This window comes from Aspergillus candidus (genome assembly GCF_002847045.1).
Source record: "Aspergillus candidus strain CBS 102.13 unplaced genomic scaffold BDW47scaffold_49, whole genome shotgun sequence".
Lineage (NCBI taxonomy): Eukaryota > Fungi > Ascomycota > Eurotiomycetes > Eurotiales > Aspergillaceae > Aspergillus > Aspergillus candidus.
This window is the reverse complement of record NW_020194054.1, coordinates 79,842-100,810: the sequence shown is the minus strand read 5'-3', so window position 1 is coordinate 100,810 and position 20,969 is coordinate 79,842. Positions and strand designations below refer to the sequence as shown.

At 50.6% G+C, this 20,969-nt stretch overlaps 7 protein-coding genes across 7 annotated transcripts; 2 read left to right on the top strand and 5 right to left on the bottom strand.

Annotated features, from left to right (window-relative positions):
- Window positions 1-215: 215 nt before the first annotated feature.
- On the top strand, window positions 216-2,574 carry BDW47DRAFT_64464 (threonine/serine exporter family protein). Its single transcript, XM_024819515.1, has one exon. The coding sequence runs from the start codon at window positions 538-540 to the stop codon at window positions 2,476-2,478; it is 1,941 nt and encodes a 646-aa protein (XP_024669261.1). The 5' UTR covers window positions 216-537; the 3' UTR covers window positions 2,479-2,574.
- BDW47DRAFT_64463 (DUF895 domain membrane protein) lies at window positions 2,575-4,182 on the bottom strand. Its single transcript, XM_024819514.1, has 3 exons — window positions 3,026-4,182; window positions 2,879-2,975; window positions 2,575-2,829 (listed from the first exon to the last, which is right to left on the bottom strand). The coding sequence occupies exons 1-3, from the start codon at window positions 4,138-4,140 to the stop codon at window positions 2,671-2,673; spliced, it is 1,371 nt and encodes a 456-aa protein (XP_024669260.1). The 5' UTR covers window positions 4,141-4,182; the 3' UTR covers window positions 2,575-2,670.
- A 371-nt stretch (window positions 4,183-4,553) lies between these two features.
- Window positions 4,554-9,076, bottom strand: BDW47DRAFT_119687 (putative methionine permease; the record flags this gene model as incomplete). Its single annotated transcript, XM_024815383.1, has 6 exons — window positions 4,554-5,079; window positions 5,129-5,409; window positions 6,322-6,807; window positions 6,861-7,565; window positions 7,645-7,899; window positions 9,068-9,076. 6 exons carry the CDS (start codon window positions 9,074-9,076, stop codon window positions 4,554-4,556), a joined length of 2,262 nt encoding a protein of 753 aa, XP_024669259.1.
- Window positions 9,077-10,742: 1,666 nt separating this feature from the next.
- BDW47DRAFT_119685 (LLM class flavin-dependent oxidoreductase) lies at window positions 10,743-12,173 on the top strand (the record flags this gene model as incomplete). The annotated part of the gene is made up of 1 exon (XM_024815382.1): window positions 10,743-12,173. The coding sequence occupies one exon, from the start codon at window positions 10,743-10,745 to the stop codon at window positions 12,171-12,173; it is 1,431 nt and encodes a 476-aa protein (XP_024669258.1).
- Window positions 12,174-12,374: 201 nt separating this feature from the next.
- BDW47DRAFT_128312 (flavin-containing monooxygenase) lies at window positions 12,375-14,347 on the bottom strand (the record flags this gene model as incomplete). Its single annotated transcript, XM_024816834.1, has 3 exons — window positions 12,375-13,688; window positions 13,737-14,000; window positions 14,045-14,347. The coding sequence occupies 3 exons, from the start codon at window positions 14,345-14,347 to the stop codon at window positions 12,375-12,377; spliced, it is 1,881 nt and encodes a 626-aa protein (XP_024669257.1).
- Window positions 14,348-18,035: 3,688 nt separating this feature from the next.
- On the bottom strand, window positions 18,036-18,422 carry BDW47DRAFT_128311 (uncharacterized protein; the record flags this gene model as incomplete). The annotated part of the gene is made up of 2 exons (XM_024816833.1): window positions 18,036-18,045; window positions 18,193-18,422. 2 exons carry the CDS (start codon window positions 18,420-18,422, stop codon window positions 18,036-18,038), a joined length of 240 nt encoding a protein of 79 aa, XP_024669256.1.
- Window positions 18,423-19,431: 1,009 nt separating this feature from the next.
- Window positions 19,432-19,850, bottom strand: BDW47DRAFT_128310 (uncharacterized protein; the record flags this gene model as incomplete). The annotated part of the gene is made up of 2 exons (XM_024816832.1): window positions 19,432-19,447; window positions 19,501-19,850. 2 exons carry the CDS (start codon window positions 19,848-19,850, stop codon window positions 19,432-19,434), a joined length of 366 nt encoding a protein of 121 aa, XP_024669255.1.
- Between the last annotated feature and the right edge of the window lie 1,119 nt (window positions 19,851-20,969).

The window sequence follows — 20,969 nt, the reverse complement described above, 5'->3', positions numbered from 1 at the left end:
TGAGGACCAATGGCCTGGTTGTATAGCGACCCACTATACCCAATAACCTGCCATGCGCCGAGTGATAAGCAACTAGCCGGATGATCAACAAAGGAACCCCGAAGGTTCCGGGAAAAGATGACAGGGGAATTTGGGTGAATTCGCAAGACGGCAGAGAATGAATAGGGAAGAAGGAAGAGAGAGTGACATGATGCCCCCGAAAAACAACCGCTCTGGTTGTTCTCTTTTGACATCTCATGACAGTCGGTGATATTGTCTCCCCGAGTGGGCCAGCGTGGATTCGCGCCAGGCAGGCATATGAGGTTCCCCGCAACGACAAATGAAAAGTCTTGGCCTCTGGTTTTTGCGTCCGCTTCAACCCACCTTACTTAATGCTCGCCTCTGTACGGGCTTCGTTCAGGTCATTGGCCAAATCCCAGAATTGGATGGTCTGAGGGGGAAAAGGTCTGGTGCATGGTATCTATCCCGCAGCGTAGGGATTCCGTGACCTTGTGATCGACAGTAGGGACCCTGACCGAATAAGGCAACACCAACGAGATGCCACATCCAAGACACGGCCCGAATTCGGTGCACGAAAGACCATCGGATAGGCCCGAGGCTCTCAAGTCTGAACCAACCCCAACACCCAAGGCCAGCTGGTGGGATGGAATTCTAGGAGCTTCACGCAAGATCAGCCAGGCTGGAAGTGATGTCGCCGATCGCTTGGGACGACCGACAGACGAAGGCGAGGCGCTGGATGCTGCGCGTCATCCCGAAGACTATGGCGCTACAGACGACATCCAGATGACCGACTTGCTCCAAGGCGACCACGAGCTTACCAATGATGCCTATCAGTCAAAATTGCAAACAGAATTGGGGTCCCGTGCACAGCTCTTAATGGGTGTTCTGGGGCTGGGAAGTCGCACCTCAATACAGAGACAAGAGACGGACGACGGCACCGCTGATGGTGGTATACTGTCCCTTTTACTGAAAAGACCCAAATATCACCGCCGTCAGGTCAGCGATGGGGCAATTTCGGTGATCTCTACTGAGTCACGGTCTTCTTCGGGCAAAGGAAAGAAGCCGCGCAGGGAGAAATGGTACAACAAAGAGGAGGGTCGGAAGGAGAGGAAACGCAACAGGCGTGCCCGGCTGAGACAAGCAATCGCCACCATCATAACGCGGGAACGGTATATCATAAAACTCTGTCGTGCTCTCATGAAATATGGCGCACCGACACATCGCCTGGAGGAGTACATGCATATGACGGCAAAAGAGTTGGATATCCAGGGCCATTTCCTCTACCTTCCCGGGTGTATGATAATGTCATTTGACGACCCGATCACCTGCACCACCGACATCAAGATTGTCCGGGAGAATCAAGGCTTGGACTTGGGTCGCCTGGCGGACACACACAATGTGTACAAGCGCGTGGTGCACGACAAGTTGGGGGCAGAACAGGCCACAGAAGAGCTGGAAACGATGCTGCGAAGCCCGCCCCGCTACCATCAATTATGGCTGCGCTGCGCCTTGGTGGGTCTCTTCAGTGTTACAGTTGCTCCGTGGGCCTTCAATGGGCGACCAGTCGACATGCCCATCATCTTCGTGCTCGGCTGTCTGATGGGCATCATGCAATTTTGGCTGTCTCCCAGGAGTACACTTTATGCAAACGTCTTTGAGGTGAGTGCTGCGGTACTCTTAACGTTCATTGCCCGCGGATTTGGCAGCATTCGGGTAGGAGGCCATTCGGTATTCTGCTTCTCGGCGATTGTTCAATCATCCATCGCCCTGGTTTTGCCAGGGTATACCGTCTTATGCAGCAGTCTTGAGCTACAGTCACACCAGATCGTGGCCGGCTCCATTCGACTGGTGTACACGTACATTTATTCCCTGTTTCTCGGATACGGGGTCACGGTCGGCATCACGGTGTATGGACTCATAGATAACGACGCCACGACCGAACCCACCTGTTCCGCGGCGAGTTTGGAGATATATGGAAATGAATACATCCAACATTTCGCCTTTGTGCCCATCTACTGCGCATTCGCGGCCCTGACCCACCAAGCCAAGTGGAAGCAGATACCAACGACAAGCTTTCTGGGAACCTGCGGCTATGTTACCAATTACTTAGGTACGAAGTACCTGGACTCGCGACTGGGAAGCACAATAGGCGCGTTTACCATTGGACTCCTGGCCAATATCTACAGCAGAGTTTGGCACGGACATGCCGCCGTAGTGATTGTGCCCGGAATTTTCACCCAAGTCTCTTCGGGTCTCGCTGCGAGCGGGTCGATCGTGTCTGGACTCGCCTACGCGAAGGCCGTCAAGCACAATGCCGCTGGGACAGACATTATCTCACAGGCATCGCTACAGAAAACCCTTTCGGCTCTTGGGTACAGCATGGTACAGACAGCATTAAGCATCACCGTGGGGCTATTCCTATCAGCTCTGGTTGTCTATCCACGAGGAAAGAAGCGCAGCGGGCTGTTTAGTCTCTGATGGGTTTTGCCGAGAGCATATGCCTGGGCGCTTGAATTCTATTGCTACGGGGGCGCCGGGGGTTTGGATTGAGGAGGAGGTGGGTCTTTGAGTCATGGCACGACCGATGTTCTGTCTTCCAATCCAGGAACCATGATCAACCATATGATTTATTTTCAAAATTTCCCTGTCTCTCTTACGGTCACTGCCTCATCACTCCGACTCTGTTTCCCGGGCGACTTTTTGATCACGGAACGAGACCCCGATTTCTTTGACAACCAACCACGCTGGTAGTAGTGCGATTGCCCAGAGACCGAAGTTCAAGTATATGCTACCGACGGACGCCATTATGGGCACACTCGAAAGACCGTACTAGTTCAATTAGTACGATACCGGCTGCGAAGGTCAAGATAGCACTTACGGAGACGGCTTGTACAGCGGATTCCGTCCCCCGCAGCAGACCCGCGAGACGGACGACTTCTTCCGAGTCGCGAGCGAGGTTTCCAATGACGAAATACCTATTTCATCAGTCTGGTCCATCAGTGAGCGTAAACGCAGGAGAGCTTACAGAAACATGTAATTCAGCTGGAACCCCGCGACCCAAAACACATACAAGGGGAACCCCCGACCAAAGCCCGGGTCCGCCCAATCGTAAGTTGGTTCATTCCGGTGATATTCAGTAACAATCACTGTAGCCCAGACCCACCAGCCCCCTTGCAACGCCATGATCGTGGCAAAGGCGCCTCGACTGCGCGACTTCAACGCTATCTTGGTCCGGTCCAAATAGGCACCGAGGATGTTCCCCGCGATGAGGGCTACGACCCCAGCTAGAAAGGACCCGAGCGCACGGGCACGAACCGAGAACCAGAGGGAGAGGTACGTGAACATGACCGCCTCAGTATACACCGCCTGGGCAATCAGTGGAACAATAAGAAGAAATTCCCGTCGGATGAACAATTTCGCCATAGCCTTTATCTCGAAGGATGTGCTACTCGCGATATGCAAACGCACTGGATGACCATCTGTCCGTTGGACCTTGTGCGGCGGCGTCAGCAGCAAACCGGCAAACGGACCGAGTGCTTGCAAGGCAATGAACACAAGGTACACGGCGTAGGAGACACTTCCTGCCGTGGAGCGGTCGGCATTGAGGCCCAGGTTGATGGCACCGCCCAAGATCTGGCCGCCGACGCGGAAGCTGAGCCAGAAGCCGAGGAAGCGACCCTGGGTGTAGGGTTCCGGATAAGACAAGGCGATGGCGGTCTCAGCCATCCAGAATAGGCCAGCGGAGAGGCCGCACAGCGCGGCGCCAAATATGGTCAGCCATTCTTTGTCGAAGCGGTTGTTAACGTACAGCCCTGCGGCATACGGAGCGTATCCCAAAGTGCCGACGATCAGAGTCCACTGGATTCCGATGTAGCGGACGACGACGCTGCCAAAGAAGCACGACACGACCATCAGACAGAAAGTTAGCGCGTTGGCTGCGTTGACTAGGTAGGGCTCCTGTTGTCCACCGCCCCCCAGGCTGGACATGGCGCCCCAGATTCCGGGTGCGAGGAAGTTGCATATTCCGAGGATTAGGGCGTTGTAGTATGTCGATCGGTACCATTTGACAGGGTGTTGGCCAGGTCTAGGCCCGGGAACCTCTTCATCCGTCGACTGGATGTTGTTCTTGTCGACTGTCATGCTGTGGATGTATCGTCTCCACGCCGCGCATATCCATATAGCCGGTGACACAGCTCTCTATGGATATATATAGACGAAGACTCAAGTGCCGGGAGAAGGCAGCAACCCCTATCGGGCGAGTACCGCAAGCCCGCCGTGGGATCCCTGTTGCATGCGATGTTGCGATTCGCGGGGAGATTACGTGCTCGCACGGCATTTTAGCAACGTTGGAGAAGAAGGATTCGACGATTCTAGCATTGATTGTCATCGATGCAGGAATAAATGAAAATTACTAGTTTTCTACATCATCAGTCGGCCTACGGTAAATAATGCTCAACAATGCCCATCAAAAAACATCAAAATTTCGTCGGATTCGTACGATAACACAGACCATTAGAAACATACGTCATTCATACCATCACCACCCAACAAAGTTAATCCCGATCCTCTGGATGAAATACAATCGCCCTCACCTCAATACTCTCACGTGGATTCTCGCCCTCTGTCTCGGGATTGACAAAGGCCGAATGGGGTGCCCGGCGTGAGCGCCCGTCCGTCTTCGAATCGAAGCACTTGATTAACGTGACAAGATCAGGGGTCTGCCCATAGCGATAATACCACTTAGCGGTTGGACTCTGCTTCACCGAGTATGTTTCCCCCACCCGCTCCGGATAGATCAGCTTGATCGGGATGAGGTCAGTATCCGGCACGGAGAGCGCATCCGCAACCGCGAGGGGGTCCTTCTTGATGGTCTTGACCGGTCGCCAGACGTTGATTATCTGGAACCGGCCCTTCAGCAGCTCCGGGGCGTCCTCCGGAATATGGTACTCGACGCGGTCTTTGGCAGCGGTGGGGGTCTGATCGACGTGGACTCCCTGGACCGGGCCTCTGTTGCCATTATCATTGCTCGACGAACGACGGATGGTGTGGTCAAAGATGAAAACGCGGGAGGCTCCGGTTCTATTTCCGTGTTAGGGGACCCCACATGGCGTAGTCGGACACCACTCACACATCCTTCAAGAGCTGCTCTGTCTCGGCGTAGTAATCGCGTTTGATGCGGTCCTCGTCGAGGAAGGTCTTCTCATTGCTGACGTGGTAATGGAATTGGAAGCCGTGGGTGTCGAGGGCGTAGTCCAGCTCGTGGCCGCTGACGTCGCGGACTGTGACGGGGACGGCCTCAATGGGACGCTCGTAGTAGGACTTGAGGTCACCGATGTAGTTGGGGGCAAGATGGGACCCATCTTCCATTTCCCGGAGGAAGTTCAGCGTCGTGTGCACATGGTGCGGTTTCTCGGGGGAGTGGGGGACGGCAGCTGGGACTGGTGCTGAGATAGCAGGGGCAGCTTGCTGGACTTGAGCGGAAGCCATGGTATCACGGTATGATGGTTTACAGTGAGATTATTGCTAGATGATTGCGATTATGACTCTTAACACCTATCTGTATCGACAGAGCTCGCCCATCTTATAGCCTCTTGGAGTTGAGGTACATTGAGGTGCATGGACATGCATTTGTCAGAGCACGCCATGCGCATAAGCAGGCTGATCAATCAACAGACGATTATACAATCTGACAGGATATTATGAACTAGCTCGAATGACTCACGAAGGAGATTGATCATCTGGCAGCGAATACTTTCTCTATTTATAATCACCTATAAGCACCATTATTCGATCTGTCTTCCGGGGCCTTGCGAGGCGAGCCCGTGGGAATAAGGATTTCTGCTGGCAGTATCCAGCCAATCTTAGTTTTGTCCATCTGGCCGCTATTGTCTGCTGTACAGGGTCAAGAGGTTATCTCCTTGGTACAAATCCGCGGTAATCATGCTGAGTACCTTGGGCGGCTATACTCAAAAGCGTGTCACAACTGCCTCTAGGTTTGTATCAACTTGGTCCGTGCCTGTTGAATGCAGACTTCATCTGATACGATTACCGTATGACAAGAATACTAGATTCACTTGATTGATATTATCAAGATCTTAAAGCACCTCGTACTAGACTATATGAGTCCAGCTACTTAATAAGTGGCAGTTCTGACTATTATATTCTATTATGTATGCAAAAACCCTGCATTGCCAATATATCTCTAAGCAAATTGATCATCCCGCATGGAACATATATAATCATCACTTCTGACCGTTTACACATTCGCGAATCTCGTCATACTCGTACCAATTTAGTAATCTTCGTCCCATCATCCAGCACCTCCCCTGCCTCCTGAAGACGGTACCCCCCCAGGCGAGGGAGCAGCACTGTCCATATATACCAATACACAACACCCAACAGCAACACCCCGCTGCCGACAATCGCATACGTGGCATAGAAGAACTGCACGTCCCCCTTGTGATCTGGTGGCGGGATCAGGGGCGCCACGAGCAGGGCAATACACACGAGGATCCGCAGCCACACGGCAGGCAGCCAAGCCTTGAAGGGGCGAAGCCGCGCGGGCTCCCGTCGACGCAGCAAGAGCAGACCGACCGTGACCGCCAGGGCGAGGATCTGAGCGGGGTAGCCTTCCACGTCGAGAATAAAGTTGTAGATATCTCCTTGAGGAGGGAGAGCGATGACTAGGATGGAGGGGACGTAGTGCACCATGAGGCCGCCGAGGGGAGAGCCGAAGGGTTTGGATGAGGAGAAGAAGCGCGAGTACGGTAGGAAGCCTTGTTTGGCAATTTCTTGGTTTAGACGGGACTGATATGGGTCAGAATGAGCGTTATGAAGCAAATGGAATGGATGATGCATACCAAAGCATAAATGACAACCATGACGTTCCCCCCCGCGGAGAGGGCGATCGCCAACGGGAAGGCGACGCGGCCGATGTGGGGACCAAAGAGACGGTCGAAAAGAAGCGCACCGACGAGCTCTCCGCCCTGCTTGATGTCTTCTGGGGGGATGACGAGGAAGTAGCTCGCATTTGCGAGCAGGTATAGCGCAGTCGCGGTGATCAGCGCGGCGGGACAGACGATGCGAAGGGTCTCGATTGGGCGATGAACTTCTGCCAGGACATTGTTGACGTTGTTCAGGCCCGCGTAGGAGTAGATGACCTTGAAGAGGGAGGTAGAGATCAAGTTCCAGCTCCAGTTTGAGCCCTCCCAGAGGGAATGCCACGCGGTGGGATCCTGTCGAGGAGCCGCGGGTCGCCAGAGGATGACCCACAGTCCGGTCAGGGACATAGTTGCGATCAAGACGATCTTGACCCAGCCTAACACGTTCTGCACGGCAACACCGACACGTGGAAAACAGCCATGGCAAAGCGTGATGGCCGTGAGAAGCCCGATGGCGAGGATTTTGACACCCGCGTCGGACGAGTGGGCCGCGTCCAGGGCAAACAGGGTGTACTTTGCAAACACAATGCAATTACTGGCAGTAAATCCGAGCAGGACGGCCTGAACGGCAATGAGAGTCGACGCGAGGAATCGCGGTCGGGGAAACGCATACTCGACGTACACCTGGATGGCGACAGAGTCAGTGTCAGCGTCGCAGCTGGAATCCAACTCCAACTCCAACTCCGCCCAGTCCGTCACTCGCCTTGTCGCCCCCCGAGTGAGGAAACATGGTCCCCCATTCTATGGAGACGGCCATGCCGCACGCGGCGAGGACCGTTCCGACGACCCATATCAGAAGGGAAAGTCCGATGCTGCCAGAAGAGCGGAAGATGGACCCGGGGGTGGCGAAGATGCCGCTGCCGATGACACGGGAGATGACGAGAATGTATGCGCTCGCAGGGGTCAGGATGGTTCTTGGTCCATGCTGGATGGGGTTCAACAACGGTTGTCGTTCAATCTGATCCATCGATATGATGTTGCTTTGGCAAGTTGGGAGTCGAAGGGAATCCGGCCGGCGGACATCTCGTTAGGTTGTCGCATATCGATGGTGTTGGTATGTGAGGAAGAATGCAGGCACGTCATTATGGGCGCGAAGTGTCTGATTGATCTGATCAGGGCTGGGATACTGATAAATACCAGCAAAACCAATCAATGCGGCCAAGTATGGCGCTGTAGTAGAAGTGGGATGGTTGCTCCATTTGCCCGTAACCCTAATGATCGACACTGTCAGATCATCCCGACCCTCGATCACATCATCGTCTCCATTTCTCGCCCACCGGGTCAACCCAACTCGATCCCATCGTAATTTACCCCTAGTATTCTGCTGTCCACTGACGAACCATTCGGGTCCGATTATGCCATGATCCTCCCTGGTCTCGTTTCATCACGCCATCCAACCCCGCTATGCGCAATGCTTAGCAGCACTTTTCGCCGGGAATAGCGTCACCAACTCTTACACGACCCTGCCAATTACGCAGGTCGTGGAAGACCCTTCTCTCTGCGAATCATATCCGTTGGGGTCGAGTTTTTTTTAGGCCGTGGAGTAGTACGTGCTGAGCCTGGGCCACCCTTCGTTATTCGGCCGAATAACTTCCCAGATATATCGCCCACCGCGCATGAAAAGCCACGATGGTCTTTGCTGCAATATTCCATGACGTGTTGAAAGAGTTAAGTCACTGTCTTAATATACATCATGACCACCGCAACGTATACGCTGTCCTCATTCGAGAAGCCCTCGGTCGTCCACGAGGAGATCTATGAACCACACGATCGGTACATCGCGCCCGATCCTATTAGACGATCTTCGTCTACCCAGAGGGCACTGTTGCTGCAGGCAGCGCGCGAACAGTACACACTGGTGCACGATCATGCCATACCAAACCCAGCCCGGGGTGAGATTCTCGTCAAGGTATGTGGCCTGATCTAATCTTCCTACCAATCATTGCTGTTCCCCCCGGCTATAGGCTAATATCTATTAGATCGTGGCGATCGGGTTGAACCCCGTCGATTGGAAGGGCCCGTACGTCCTGTTCCCTACGCCTTGCATCGTCGATCCATACTAATCAATCCAGGGCTTTCAACTTCGGCATCCCTCGTCTTCCCTGGATTAACGGGCGCGATCTCGCCGGCGTCATCGTCTCCCCTACGGACGAGTCGTCTCGCGTACAGCAAGGCGACCTGGTGCTAGTCCCCTCCACCGACTACCGAGACATTCGTAAGGCAGCCTTCCAAGAATACGCCATCGCGACGGCCTACAATGCCGCGCGCATACCCTCCTCGCAGTGCGTCTACGCGTCGGCCTCCCTCGGCGTGGCCTTTGTGGCTTCCGTTCTCGCCCTCGGTGTCTCCTTCGGCATCGATTTTTCGAAGAACTCTACCGGCGAGGGCCCCGACCTCGTCCGCACAATCCGCTCTCTAAACCGCGACAACATCCCGGCTGACATCCTCGACGAAACCTTCTCCTGTACTTTGCCCGGTGCGGACCGCGCTCAACCTGGTGACTGGCTCGCCATCTGGGGTGGTATGTCCTCTCCATCCCTCTTTATCCATCCTTGGGAAAAAAACTAACCGAAACAGCATCCACCACAACCGGCTACATCACCCTCCAACTAGCCAAGCTCGCCGGTCTACACGTCATCTGCGTAGCCGACGTTGCCGCCCACGGGCGCAAACTTCACGGCGCAGGCGCCGATATTCTCATCGACCGACGGGACCCAGAGCGGGCCGTCGAAATCATCCGGGGCGTAACAGGCGGGCGGCTACGGTACGCGATCGACTTCGTCGGGCGCGAGACGGCCACGCTGCTCGAGCGTACACTAGACGGGATCAACGGGGACGCCAAAGCGCACCTGCTAGGCTTGACGGGTCTACCGAAGGAGCGGCAGCCAGGAATCGCGTACCATACTGTCCCCATCAAGCTGTTCCATCTGTCTCCCGAGGTTGGGGAGACCATGGTAGTTTGGCTGGAGAGTCTGCTGCGGGATGGGACGTTGCAGTTACCGGAGATTGTGCGATCGCCTGGGGGGTTGGGGAGCGTGAATACTTCTTTGGAGATGCTGAAGGATGGGACTGCGTCTGGGAAGAGGGTGGTTGTTGATTTGAAGTGATCTTTTTTTTACTTTTTCCACCTTCTCTTTTGCTTTACTGACGATCTTTATGGTTATGGTTATGGTGCATATGGTGTTGTGATATCCCGGTTTGATATATGAGTATTATGAATTGATCATACTATTTATTAGATATTATCATGAGGATGGATATGTTGCGTGATGGGTTAGGCCGGTAAAAAAAGAAGATAGGGCTTCGCAGGTCACGCCCAGCAGCCTCAGGCATTGAACCATAACCAACAATCAATAGAATCAGAATCAGGATAATTGACAAGGATCATCTCCAACTCCTCCAATTACTTCTTCTCCAACTTTTGTTCCGGCGTATGTTCTACTGTTTGAGGATAGGTACAGGTGGAAGGATAGGAGAGTACCCCGCCATTCACCATCCCGGCCAAACTGGCGCAATCGCGCATGTCTCGCACGTCTTCGGCAGCAGATGCAGCCAACCAAGGATTGTCTACTATCAGTCGGACAACAGACCGATGTCGACATTGTAGTGGGGTGTCTAATGCTATCGGAGAGTTATCGTATAGAATTTTTGTCTTAACGGCCTAAATTGTTAGATTGCTATATATATAAAGTTGCCTTCCTCGTAGAATATAACTTGTTCTTGAATTGCAAATCAATTCCTTCACTACAACCATCACCAGCATCAAAAGCAAAGTTAAGACAGAAACAAAGAGAAAGCACAATGGGCTCCGCACCCAAAAAACAACTCATCCTCAATGCGTTCGCGATGCAATCCCCGTCGCACCTGAACCCCGGGCTGCACCGGCACCCCAACGACAAAGGCCGCGAGTACAAAAACATCCAAAACTGGATCAGCCTGGCTCAAAAACTCGAGGCCGCCAAATTCCACGCCATCTTCTTCGCCGACGTCCTAGGCGGCTACGACGTCTACCGCGGCCCTGGCAACCTGCACCCGACCATCCCAGCCGGAGCACAATTCCCCATCAACGATCCGCTGTACTCAGTCCCAGCCATGGCAGCTGCGACAGAGACAATCAGCTTCGGAGTGACAGCGTCGACGACATACGAGGCACCGTACGCGCTCGCACGCCGCTTCTCAACAGTGGACCACCTTACGAACGGTCGCATCGGATGGAACATCGTGACGAGCTACCTCGAGAGCGCGGCACGAAACTTCGGGCTAGACACGCAAATCGAGCACGACGAGCGGTATCGCATTGCAGACGAGTACCTGGACGTGACATACAAGCTGTGGGAGGGGTCGTGGCGGGACGATGCCGTGCAGCCTAAGGACGGCAAATTGGGGTATGCGGATCCCGACGGGGTGAGGCAGATCAACCATGCTGGGAAGTACTTTACCGTTCCCGGGCCACATCTTTGTGAGCCGAGTGTGCAGCGCACGCCGTTTTTGCTGCAGGCGGGGACGTCGAGTGCCGGGAAGGCGTTCGCGGCGAAGCATGCGGAGGCGATCTTCTTGCATGCGCAACAGCCGGAGCTGGTGAGACCCAGTGTGGACAGTGTGCGGGAGCAGGCGCGTCAGGCTGGGCGCGACGGAGCGGCAATTAAGGTGATTGCTGGGGTGTTGGTGATTGTTGCGGAGACGGACGAGGCGGCCCATGCGAAGTTCGACGCGCTGACGCAATATGGGGATCGCGAAGGCGCGCTGGCGTTGTTTGGGGGGTGGACTGGATACGATCTGTCGAAGTGGGGAGATGACGAGGATTTCCGGTTTGTGGAGCAGCCGGCTGTGCGGAGCATGGTGAATCACTGGGCGAGCACGGTGCCGGGGACGCAGAAGAAGTGGGATAAGAAGACGATTGCCGAGTATTTGGTGCTCGGGGGGAATGGTTGCAAGATTATTGGGAGTGTGCAGACGGTGGCGGATGAGTTGGAGAGGTGGGTGTCGGTCGGGGATGTGGATGGCTTCAATTTGAGCTATGCCAGTGTGCCCGATACATTTGACGATGTCATCACGTATTTGATTCCGGAATTGCAGCGGAGGGGGGTGTTCCATACCGACTATGAGGTGCCCGGGGGGAGTATGCGCGAGAACATGTATGGGGTGCAGGGACACACACGGTTGCCGGAGACGCATCCGGGGGCGACGTATTTCTGGAAGGGAGGTGAAACTGTTCCGAAGTATGCTGCTTGAAGAGAATATTATATAGTGACGGCAATATGAGATATATTTGATATGATGTCGATATATTATTACGCATTTTGCCTAAATAAGAGAACACTACGTACATATTTGAAAGAATCATGAGTACTCTATAGTCGAGAGGTAACGGCGTCTATTTATGCTGCTTGAATACAAACTCGTAGAAAATATGGGTCGCGACGAAGATCAATTCTAAACATCCCACCACCCCTCCAGATACGACCGCAAATCCACATCTCCAGGCCTCATCAAATGCGGTGTCAGATCAACCTCCTCACCCTGCATCTCCCGCTCCGTCCAGCCATTCCCCATAAACGCAAACCGATTCCCACTTGGATTGACATACTCATACTCCCAGTCCTCCCAGCGAGGATCCCTCCGAACAGCATTTAAATGCACTGCACTGCCAGGAAACAGACCGTGGACGCGCCCTCCGGGTTTTCCACCATTATACCATGAACGACAGTTCCGCTTCCCGGGCGCGGAATCATCGTTGGCGGTCCAAACGGTTTTGGGGTAGAACGCGTCCGCATACTGCACAAAGTCATCTGTCGCCTGCCGCGACGGCGCCATAGACTTAATGCCGTGGCCGCGGAGCTTGCGCACCACCTTGGCGATGTAGGTGATTTGGTTTTCCAAACTGTTGGGGACGCTGCCACCGTGACCGGTGGACTGGGGGCCGCCGATCCAGAGGAGGTTGGGGAAGCCCGGGACGGCGACGCCGAGGTAGTTGTAGGGATAGCCGAACAGGCCGTTTGATGTCCAGGCAGATTTGAGGTCGATATTATTGGCGATAATGCTGAACGGGGGCGCGTGGTCGACGTTGGCGCCGGTTGCGCAGATCACGATGTCGGCGGGGCGGTGGGTGCCGTCAGCGGCCACGATGCCGGTGGGTGTAAAGTGGGTGATGGGATCGGTGATGTAATCGACGTTGGGCTTGGTCAAAGCCTCGAGGTAGCCTGGGCCTGGGGTGGCTCGACGACAGGCGGGGTAGAAGTCGGGGATCAGTTTGTCGGCGAGCGAGGGCTTGTCGGCAACGCGTTGGACCATGAGACGGCTCCAGTTTTCACGCAGGGATTCGTTCTCAGGAGAGTCCTTAAAGATGGCACCGAAGCGCGAGAAGTAGCCCTGTTCAATGGACTTGCGGTAGCGGAGGTATGTGTCGGGGTCGTGGAAGGAGTCGAGCTGGTCCTGGGAGATGAGGTTGGGTTCGAGACGGCGTACTCCCGTGGCGGCATTGCCGAATGAATCGGCGATCCAGGTGCGGTTGCGGGCGTAGTGGTCGACGTGGGTAGCGATTGGTTGGATGGAGGGTAGGACTTGGAGGCCAGACGCGCCGTTGCCGATGAGGGCGATACGCTTGTCGGTCAGGTTGACGGAGTGGTCCCAGTTGGAGGAGTGGAAAAGTGCACCTTGGAAAGTGTCCATGCCGGGGTAGTCGGGGAGTTTCCAGGCGTTGAAGTGGCCAATGGCGGGGATGAGGACATCCAGGTCTTCGTCGTATTGCTGAAGGGTTAGTACACAGTTTGTCTCTATGGATGGCTTTAGACATACTCTCTTATTGTCTCTCAGGTCCTGCAAGGTGACTCTCCACTTGCCGTCCTCAGGGATCCAAACCGCCCCCGCGACCTTCTGCTGCAGTCGCAGATACTGGTCTACCTCGAACTTTTTGACAAGTCCCTGCCAGTACTCGCGGATCTCCTTTCCCTGAGCAAACTCCTCCGTCCATTGTGTATTCGGCGCAAACCCAGACTGGTAGACGTGGGCGGGAATATCACATCGCACGCCGGGGTAGGTGTTCTCATACCATGTTCCACCCTAATTTGTTAGCGAATTGTATGAACGAGACTGGAAAAACATACCGCTTCTGGGTTCTTGTCATAAATCCGAAGATCCAGACCGGGTAATTTGGCGGGAAGGAGGATGCCTGCAGTGATGCCTGCAATGCCGGCGCCAATGATGCCGACTTTGATCGGGCGGACACGATCGATGGGATGGTCTTCTAGTTCAAACGCGGGCTTTTGTTCATGATTGCCTGATGCGCCGTTCGTAGCTGCAGCCGGCAGACCAGCCGAATCTGATTGAGTTGGATTGACGAGAGAAGCACCCTTGGTATTCAGAGACAGCGGCTTTTCAACCGCAATGGGTGTTTCAATGGAACCCATGGTTGATCTTGAGAAATATGCACAGCCAAAGCAGTCGCGCGACAGCTCGACTTTTACCAACCAGCCTTATAATGATGTCGGTTGCCGCGGGGAAAGTCCGAGGTGTAGCTAGCCCATGCGGGGCCACGTCGTCTGATTGTGTCCCCAATTAACAACCCCTCTGCACGCCATCGGAAAGCTATCTGAGCTCTTCGCGCGGCGTACATTCAATGTTGCAATGTTTCATACTTCTGGCGTTGGGGTAATCGATAAGGGCGGATGGCGGGTTGGGCTAGTGCGCACACAATTGGGGTGCGTGATGGTGTCACGGTGGTTGGCGTTTTGCAAATGTGGTTCTTGACAGGGATGTATTACGTGTATTTATTTGAGAGCTAACTCAAAAAAATCCCAAAATGGTATTCGAGAGTTTGATTGGTTTATTAAGATTGATTGATTATGTAGTTGATATTTACCATGTGTGGTGCCTACAGTTGGTTGCACGGATCCCGTGACACAACATAGCCCTACAAAGTCCGTCAACACCTCCGATAGGGAGTAGACTTCATTAATGCAGATAAATCAAAAATTCATTCCATGTCCCGCATAACGCCTACCGCAAACCTCGTCACCAAGACAGTAACTGTATACCCAAACGACACCAATGAACCTACCATCAGTAACTTATCGATACCGTACTTCCAATCATGCCTTCGGTATCGACTAGAACCCTGAGCTCCGAAAGAGCTTTCCTACATCCTTCGGTAGAACCGCGGTCCTCGGGGACGACATAGAACTCAAGAAAGACGCCTGGTTCTATGCCAGCAAAAAAATCAGCGCTATCCTTGATAAAGAGACTGTCTTCAATGAACATTGAAATCAAGACATCAACAAGGCTGCTGAGGCTATCAAACAGACCCTCGACGGGGAAATACGCGAAATGTTTTGTCAGATCATCGCTCTCCCTCGGCGCCTCGAGACGAACTCTGACTACCTCTGTTGGGTGAATGACAAAGGACTGATTCGGATCATAGAATTCGTATCGTAGACCCATAATGACTAGATGCTGTGTTCTGTCAGAAACAGGGTGGGGCTTACTTACTTGATCATGGGGGGGCGAGCGCTAGGAGCGATGAATATTGAACATCATGGGGGCAAATTGTAGTACTTATAGTATCGGGGGGGGTGAGAGCATTGTGGGGCGACGTATAATTGGCATAGATAATAAAGAGACGCGGATGATTGCATTATATGAACAACGATGGGTTGAGCCGTCTTTGTCTCGGGAGACAAAACAATAAAGACTGCCATGGAGGTCGTGTCTTTCAGTTCATTGTCTGGCATAACAATGACCACAAAGTTAGCTCTCTACAACGAGAAGTTTTCGCGAGCTCGAAGGAAAAGAGTCCGACAGTGGATGGAGAAGAGCTTCCACCTTTAAAGCGCATCATACCTCGAGCAAACAAAGGACTTAGGTGGAGTTATGCTCGAGAAAGGAGCCGAGAATAATCACGTCTCATTTTGGCCCTGAATAAAGTTGCGTAAGGTGTGAGTGGAATGATGCCTGTATGCGCATGCAACATCAATGAAGAGCAATGATGAAGCAATTCTATGGGTGGTGAAATGGTACCAGAATCGAACAGGTGCTTCTTACAGCTGTTGAGGTTGACATTTTGGTTCTATACGTTTGGGGCTGTTTTCAATTTGCCCAGTGCTGTTAGCGAGACTACTTGCGGTTGTATATAACCCAAGAAAAGGCTAGGTGGTGACGTTGTGTACCACTACTCGAGACCCTACTGTGTTTGCTACTTCAGTTGGTATGTTGATTGGATCAAATTAAACCCCCATTTTGTTTATTGTTGATGCTGCATTACAAATTTGATAACACATTGAAATCCAACGACAATTTAGTATCCCCAAGCTCCATCTCACCATGTGTTATCATAAAACAGAACATTGACGTTTCAAACTCCCCATTTCACCCATCGGTATTCAAACTCCCTAACCCATTCGACACCCTCTCTCTTAAAAAGAAAATCCAAGACAATTTCGTATTCAGTAACCTAGTCACATCAGTTGTTAAGTCAAGTAAGGACTGTTGGAATTCCAAACTAACCGATTTCATCAATCATTATTCAATTTTCCTTTCTCCTCCAATGTGCCATGCCTCATGAGCAAGGGCAAGACATAATTCTCAATTAACCAGAATGTTGATAGTGGATTCTCAGCTCCCGGATGGCACGGCTGATCAATCCATGATAGCTCACATTGCCTCCGACAAGGAACTCTAGCTGGACGCCACCAACCATTGAATCATCCACATAGTCAGTGAAATGGGCCCCTCCATCTCTGACTATTGCCATACACTCTTGCAGCAAGTGACCTTTGTTGTCAAAAAGGCCAACGATTGGAATGAAGACGAACATCCGATGGAGGCGCCTAGAGGGAGCTCGGCCAAATCCAAATCTGACAACGGAATACGGGCCAATGCTAATGGTCTCGTCCAGGTCGAAAGTACGGTTAAGCAAGCGGCGGAACATCGCGATGGTGGTTTGGATTAACGTCGATAAAGATGGTGAGACCTAATTGGATTGACTTCAGTGGATAGACGAGCGTGGACTGACTGAAGCGAACTGTAGTAGATTGAAGGAAGATGGAGCAGGTAGAAGAGGATATGGAATGGATAGAGAAGAAAACCATACTGAAGGAAATATGGGGGTATTTATATTCGTAGGAAGGCCAGATAATCTGATGAAGCTATACAGAATGTATGCTGATTGGCATCTCTCAGGAATGAGTTATGGATAGTTTTATATACCAGTGATAGAATCAATGAACAATGATAGTGCATATGATGAGGTCATGTTTGTGTCAGTAAGGGCTCTTTCTTTGTTATAGCAAAGCCCTGAGGATAACATGTTTGCTATATAGAGCTTGATCTTATCAATCACCAAGTGATTGTTTTAACTACTTATCACTGATCATGTATTCATGGATGATAGTCTTCCCAAGTGATTTAGGTGTCATCATCATTCATGTATAGATGTAGTAGATACAACAGCACCAGTCATACTCGAGGAAGATGGATAATCATAAGCTATAGGAATAGTTCAGGGACTCTGTCATAGCGGAAAAATCCATCAATGCAAGCTTGTATAAGGAATATAGTGAATTTCATCTCTTAGTAACGCCAAATATATGCTATTAACTTAAAACTAAGACATCCTGGCAAGTTAATATACATCATAATCATGACCACTATGGATAGTTGCTGGCATATCTTCTAGGTGAAATTATCAAGGTCAGACCCCCAAACATGCCAAGTTCCAAGACCCTTAGATCACTCCTCCTAACCTTGTAGACAGTAGATCAGATTGATGATAGTATGTGTTGTAATATCAGTCAGGTCAAACCCTATATCTAGCGTTGGGAAACGTTTGGGTGTAGGATTTGCGAGAGTATGTCTGCAGTAGCTGTAGGAGCCGCAGTCTATACTTCGTGTGGTGCTCTGATTGCACACCTATCTCCCAGAGCACACCGAAGTTGTATACCGGGACACTAAAACCCAGAACTCGACGGGTGTCTTTTACATTCTGCCTTACTACTGTGAAAATTGATAATATTTCAAGTCAAAACCAGTCTGTTAATGCTTGAAGATAACTTGCAAGATAGTATAAACACCACTCCGATCTCTATTCATAATCCACCATCACTAGAATGCTCTGTGTTGTGCAATTTGTTAGCCAAACGCAGAAGAATCTCGCGTAATCTACTGGTCGGCATAGATGTTAACGAATTTGATAGCATCATCAACACCACTAGGTCTGATGGGATGGTAAAAGAACTGAAGCCAGACCCCACCAACATACTTCTTGTCGAGGCTGTCTTTCCAGGCGGCGTTGCCTTTGTTGATTTGTTCAATCACATTGTCGGCGAGATGACGCCGATCATTGTAGAAACCAAGGATGGGGACAAACACAAACCCTTTTTTCAGCACAGGAGATTGTAATTCATGATGAGTATTGAGTTCGATTATGGTAAGAGGATTGATGCTGAAGGCAGAGGTAGGGTCGGACGGACGGTTCAGTACCGTAGCCATTGTGGTTGAGGCTATTTATTAGGCTGGGAGTAAACTTGGTATGTATGAACGACCTGGTGTTTAGAATCTTGCGAGGTTGGATGATTGAACTGGCTTAGGTAGATACTTGAAGCAGTGCAAGGTGTTGATATCATTAAGACAATTGGGAATGGGGGTATTTATAGTCTCACGGAGTAGGTACATCATGATATATCAATGCTCTTTATTATTCCAATTTGTCTCAGATGATTTTTTATAGTGACCAAAGGGTAAATTAGTGGCCTTGATACGGATGACAAGGTATACAAAGGAAACTGTCGAGTCCATTATTGGCATCGATAACGGCATAATGATCAAAGCCTTTATTACAGAATGAAAGGATATATATGAAAGAAGACAATGATGCTATCAGAAATTCTCAAACTTCGAAGCGAAATCAATGAAACTAATCAGATTTTTGATCATGTAAATGATACATACAAGCTCTTTAAGATCGGGATTCTTGAGGTTCACCATGTAAAAAGTGTATGTTTGGATAGCTTCATGACTACTGATTGGGCGTATAGAATCAGCAATTCCAATGAGCCAATTAGTCATTCTTCAAAGCAAATTTCCATTTGTGCATAGCCTGTTAAATCATATCACAAATAGTTCAGTCGGTCTTATTTGATAGATCAGCTGGATATTGTTTTCCTGTCGTCTGTCCTGTTGGTATTTACGAAGAGTGGAATCTACGAGACACACGGAAAGAAAGGTTGTACTGGGTCTGTCTGGTTGGTGTTTCAAACACATAACTACCACTGGTTCTCCAACTCTGTAGGAAAAGGGCGTTTGAACATATATAATCCTACTACAATTTCACATAGCATTCTACTACCTACAATATTTCGATAGCGCTTAAAATCCTCAACAATATTCCAATTTGATTATAATATCCCAATTTCAGGTAATGATGACAAAAAACCCCCAACCCGCGCCCAATTCTAGAAGATTCCCTAGTACTGTTACAGAGATACCAGAATCCCAACCCCTAGTAAGCCCCATGCCTATGTTTCCTTAGTCAATTTGCCCACATAGTCAAGTGTCAAGTATAACTTACTTCAAATTCCACTGCTCACAGCACACGTTAAGATATTCGCGTAGATACTCGACAGCACAGGCTTTGGGCTCCGGGTAGCTGTCATTATCAAAGTACTCAAACCAAATGCCACCGTAAAGTTCGTTATCGATCTGGTTTGTAAAAATCGCTCTGCCTGCTCCAATTTCGTTGATCATGTGATGAAGGAGCAGGTACTGAGAGTAGGTTCCGGCGAGCGGAACGAATGCGAAGCGCCGTTCAAAGCCGGAATAGTTTATTTGCTCGATGACATTGAGATTGACGATCTCTTCCTTTTCAATAGTCATGTCTCCCAGCAAGCCGGGCGCAAGACACAGGGGCAGCTCAGACATTGTAGATGGTTGCTGGTGTGATTTGCTGGAATTGGATTATGATATTGATGATTCGGCTATCTGCTGGTGATGTTTGAGATGTGGGTAGACAGTATAGAGGTGAAACTAGTTGCTGATAGCGCTGAAATAGGTGGGAACAAGACTTTTTATATCATCAGAAGCAAGTATATGCATAGAACAATATATGATGTCTTTCTAACAATGAATAAAGAGTCATGAACTGGGTTGCATGATATAGCATTGTCAGAGCAGTCATTGTTTATAATCACAATGATATTATTGCAGGATAAGATGACATCTGTCATAAAGTAATTGTTAATTCATCAGACATAAAAGTAGTAACTCGATAATGAAATAAAGAGATTATCTTTTGTCAAAAGATTCTTTGCTGGATGAAAGAGCCACCTGGAAACAAGAGCTTCTGGACGTACAAGACTTACACAAGACTGCATATGACAATGCCCAAGCAGTGAAATTGAGACTGCATCAAATTCGCGAGGTAGTAGGGCAGATAATGACATCATGTTATGGACCAAATCTAGAACAAGTACAGCTCTCATCGCCTAGGTCATGGCAACAGACCCTTGGTCAAGTCGCCGGAATTCTATCTTGTACATCACAACATGTCATTGCCTGGCTAGTTGACAGAACAGATAGCTTGTCGTGTGTTAACTCAAGTAATCATGTCATATGAGCCGCTACGTGTTTATTTAGATATAATTTACCGGGAACGGGCACTGGGACATACAACTCAGAGGTCTAGTGTGCAAGGCTAGAGTATCAACGACGGAGCACCTGGACAGGAAGGGTAGACAATTTATACTATATCTACTTGTGTGCTAGCTTGTATAACACGAAGTTCAAGTACTACGTGCCTTACTAGAAAGGCTAACAAGGTATATTATATCTTTGATCTATGGATTGTTGGTTGTCTGTACTGTATTTGGAGCAAGCATAGAGTTCTTAATGTTGGCATAATCTGAAATCAAACATGAGCTGTATTCAATCTAGTCTATTATATATTTCGACACATCGTCATTCAAATTCCTGTAACCCTATCAGTATAGCGAAAACATAATCACTCTTCCTACAGACAACGCGGTCTGGCAAAATCGTCCG

Coding starts and splice junctions, on each gene's coding strand:
- BDW47DRAFT_64464 (XM_024819515.1), top strand. CDS start 538: ATGCCACATCCAAGACACGGCCCGAATTCGGTGCACGAAAGACCATCG.
- BDW47DRAFT_64463 (XM_024819514.1), bottom strand. CDS start 4,140: ATGACAGTCGACAAGAACAACATCCAGTCGACGGATGAAGAGGTTCCC. Junction 2,976..3,025: donor CAGCTGAATTACATGTTTCT/GTAAGCTCTCCT, acceptor CTGATGAAATAG/GTATTTCGTCATTGGAAACC. Junction 2,830..2,878: donor CCGCTGTACAAGCCGTCTCC/GTAAGTGCTATC, acceptor TAATTGAACTAG/TACGGTCTTTCGAGTGTGCC.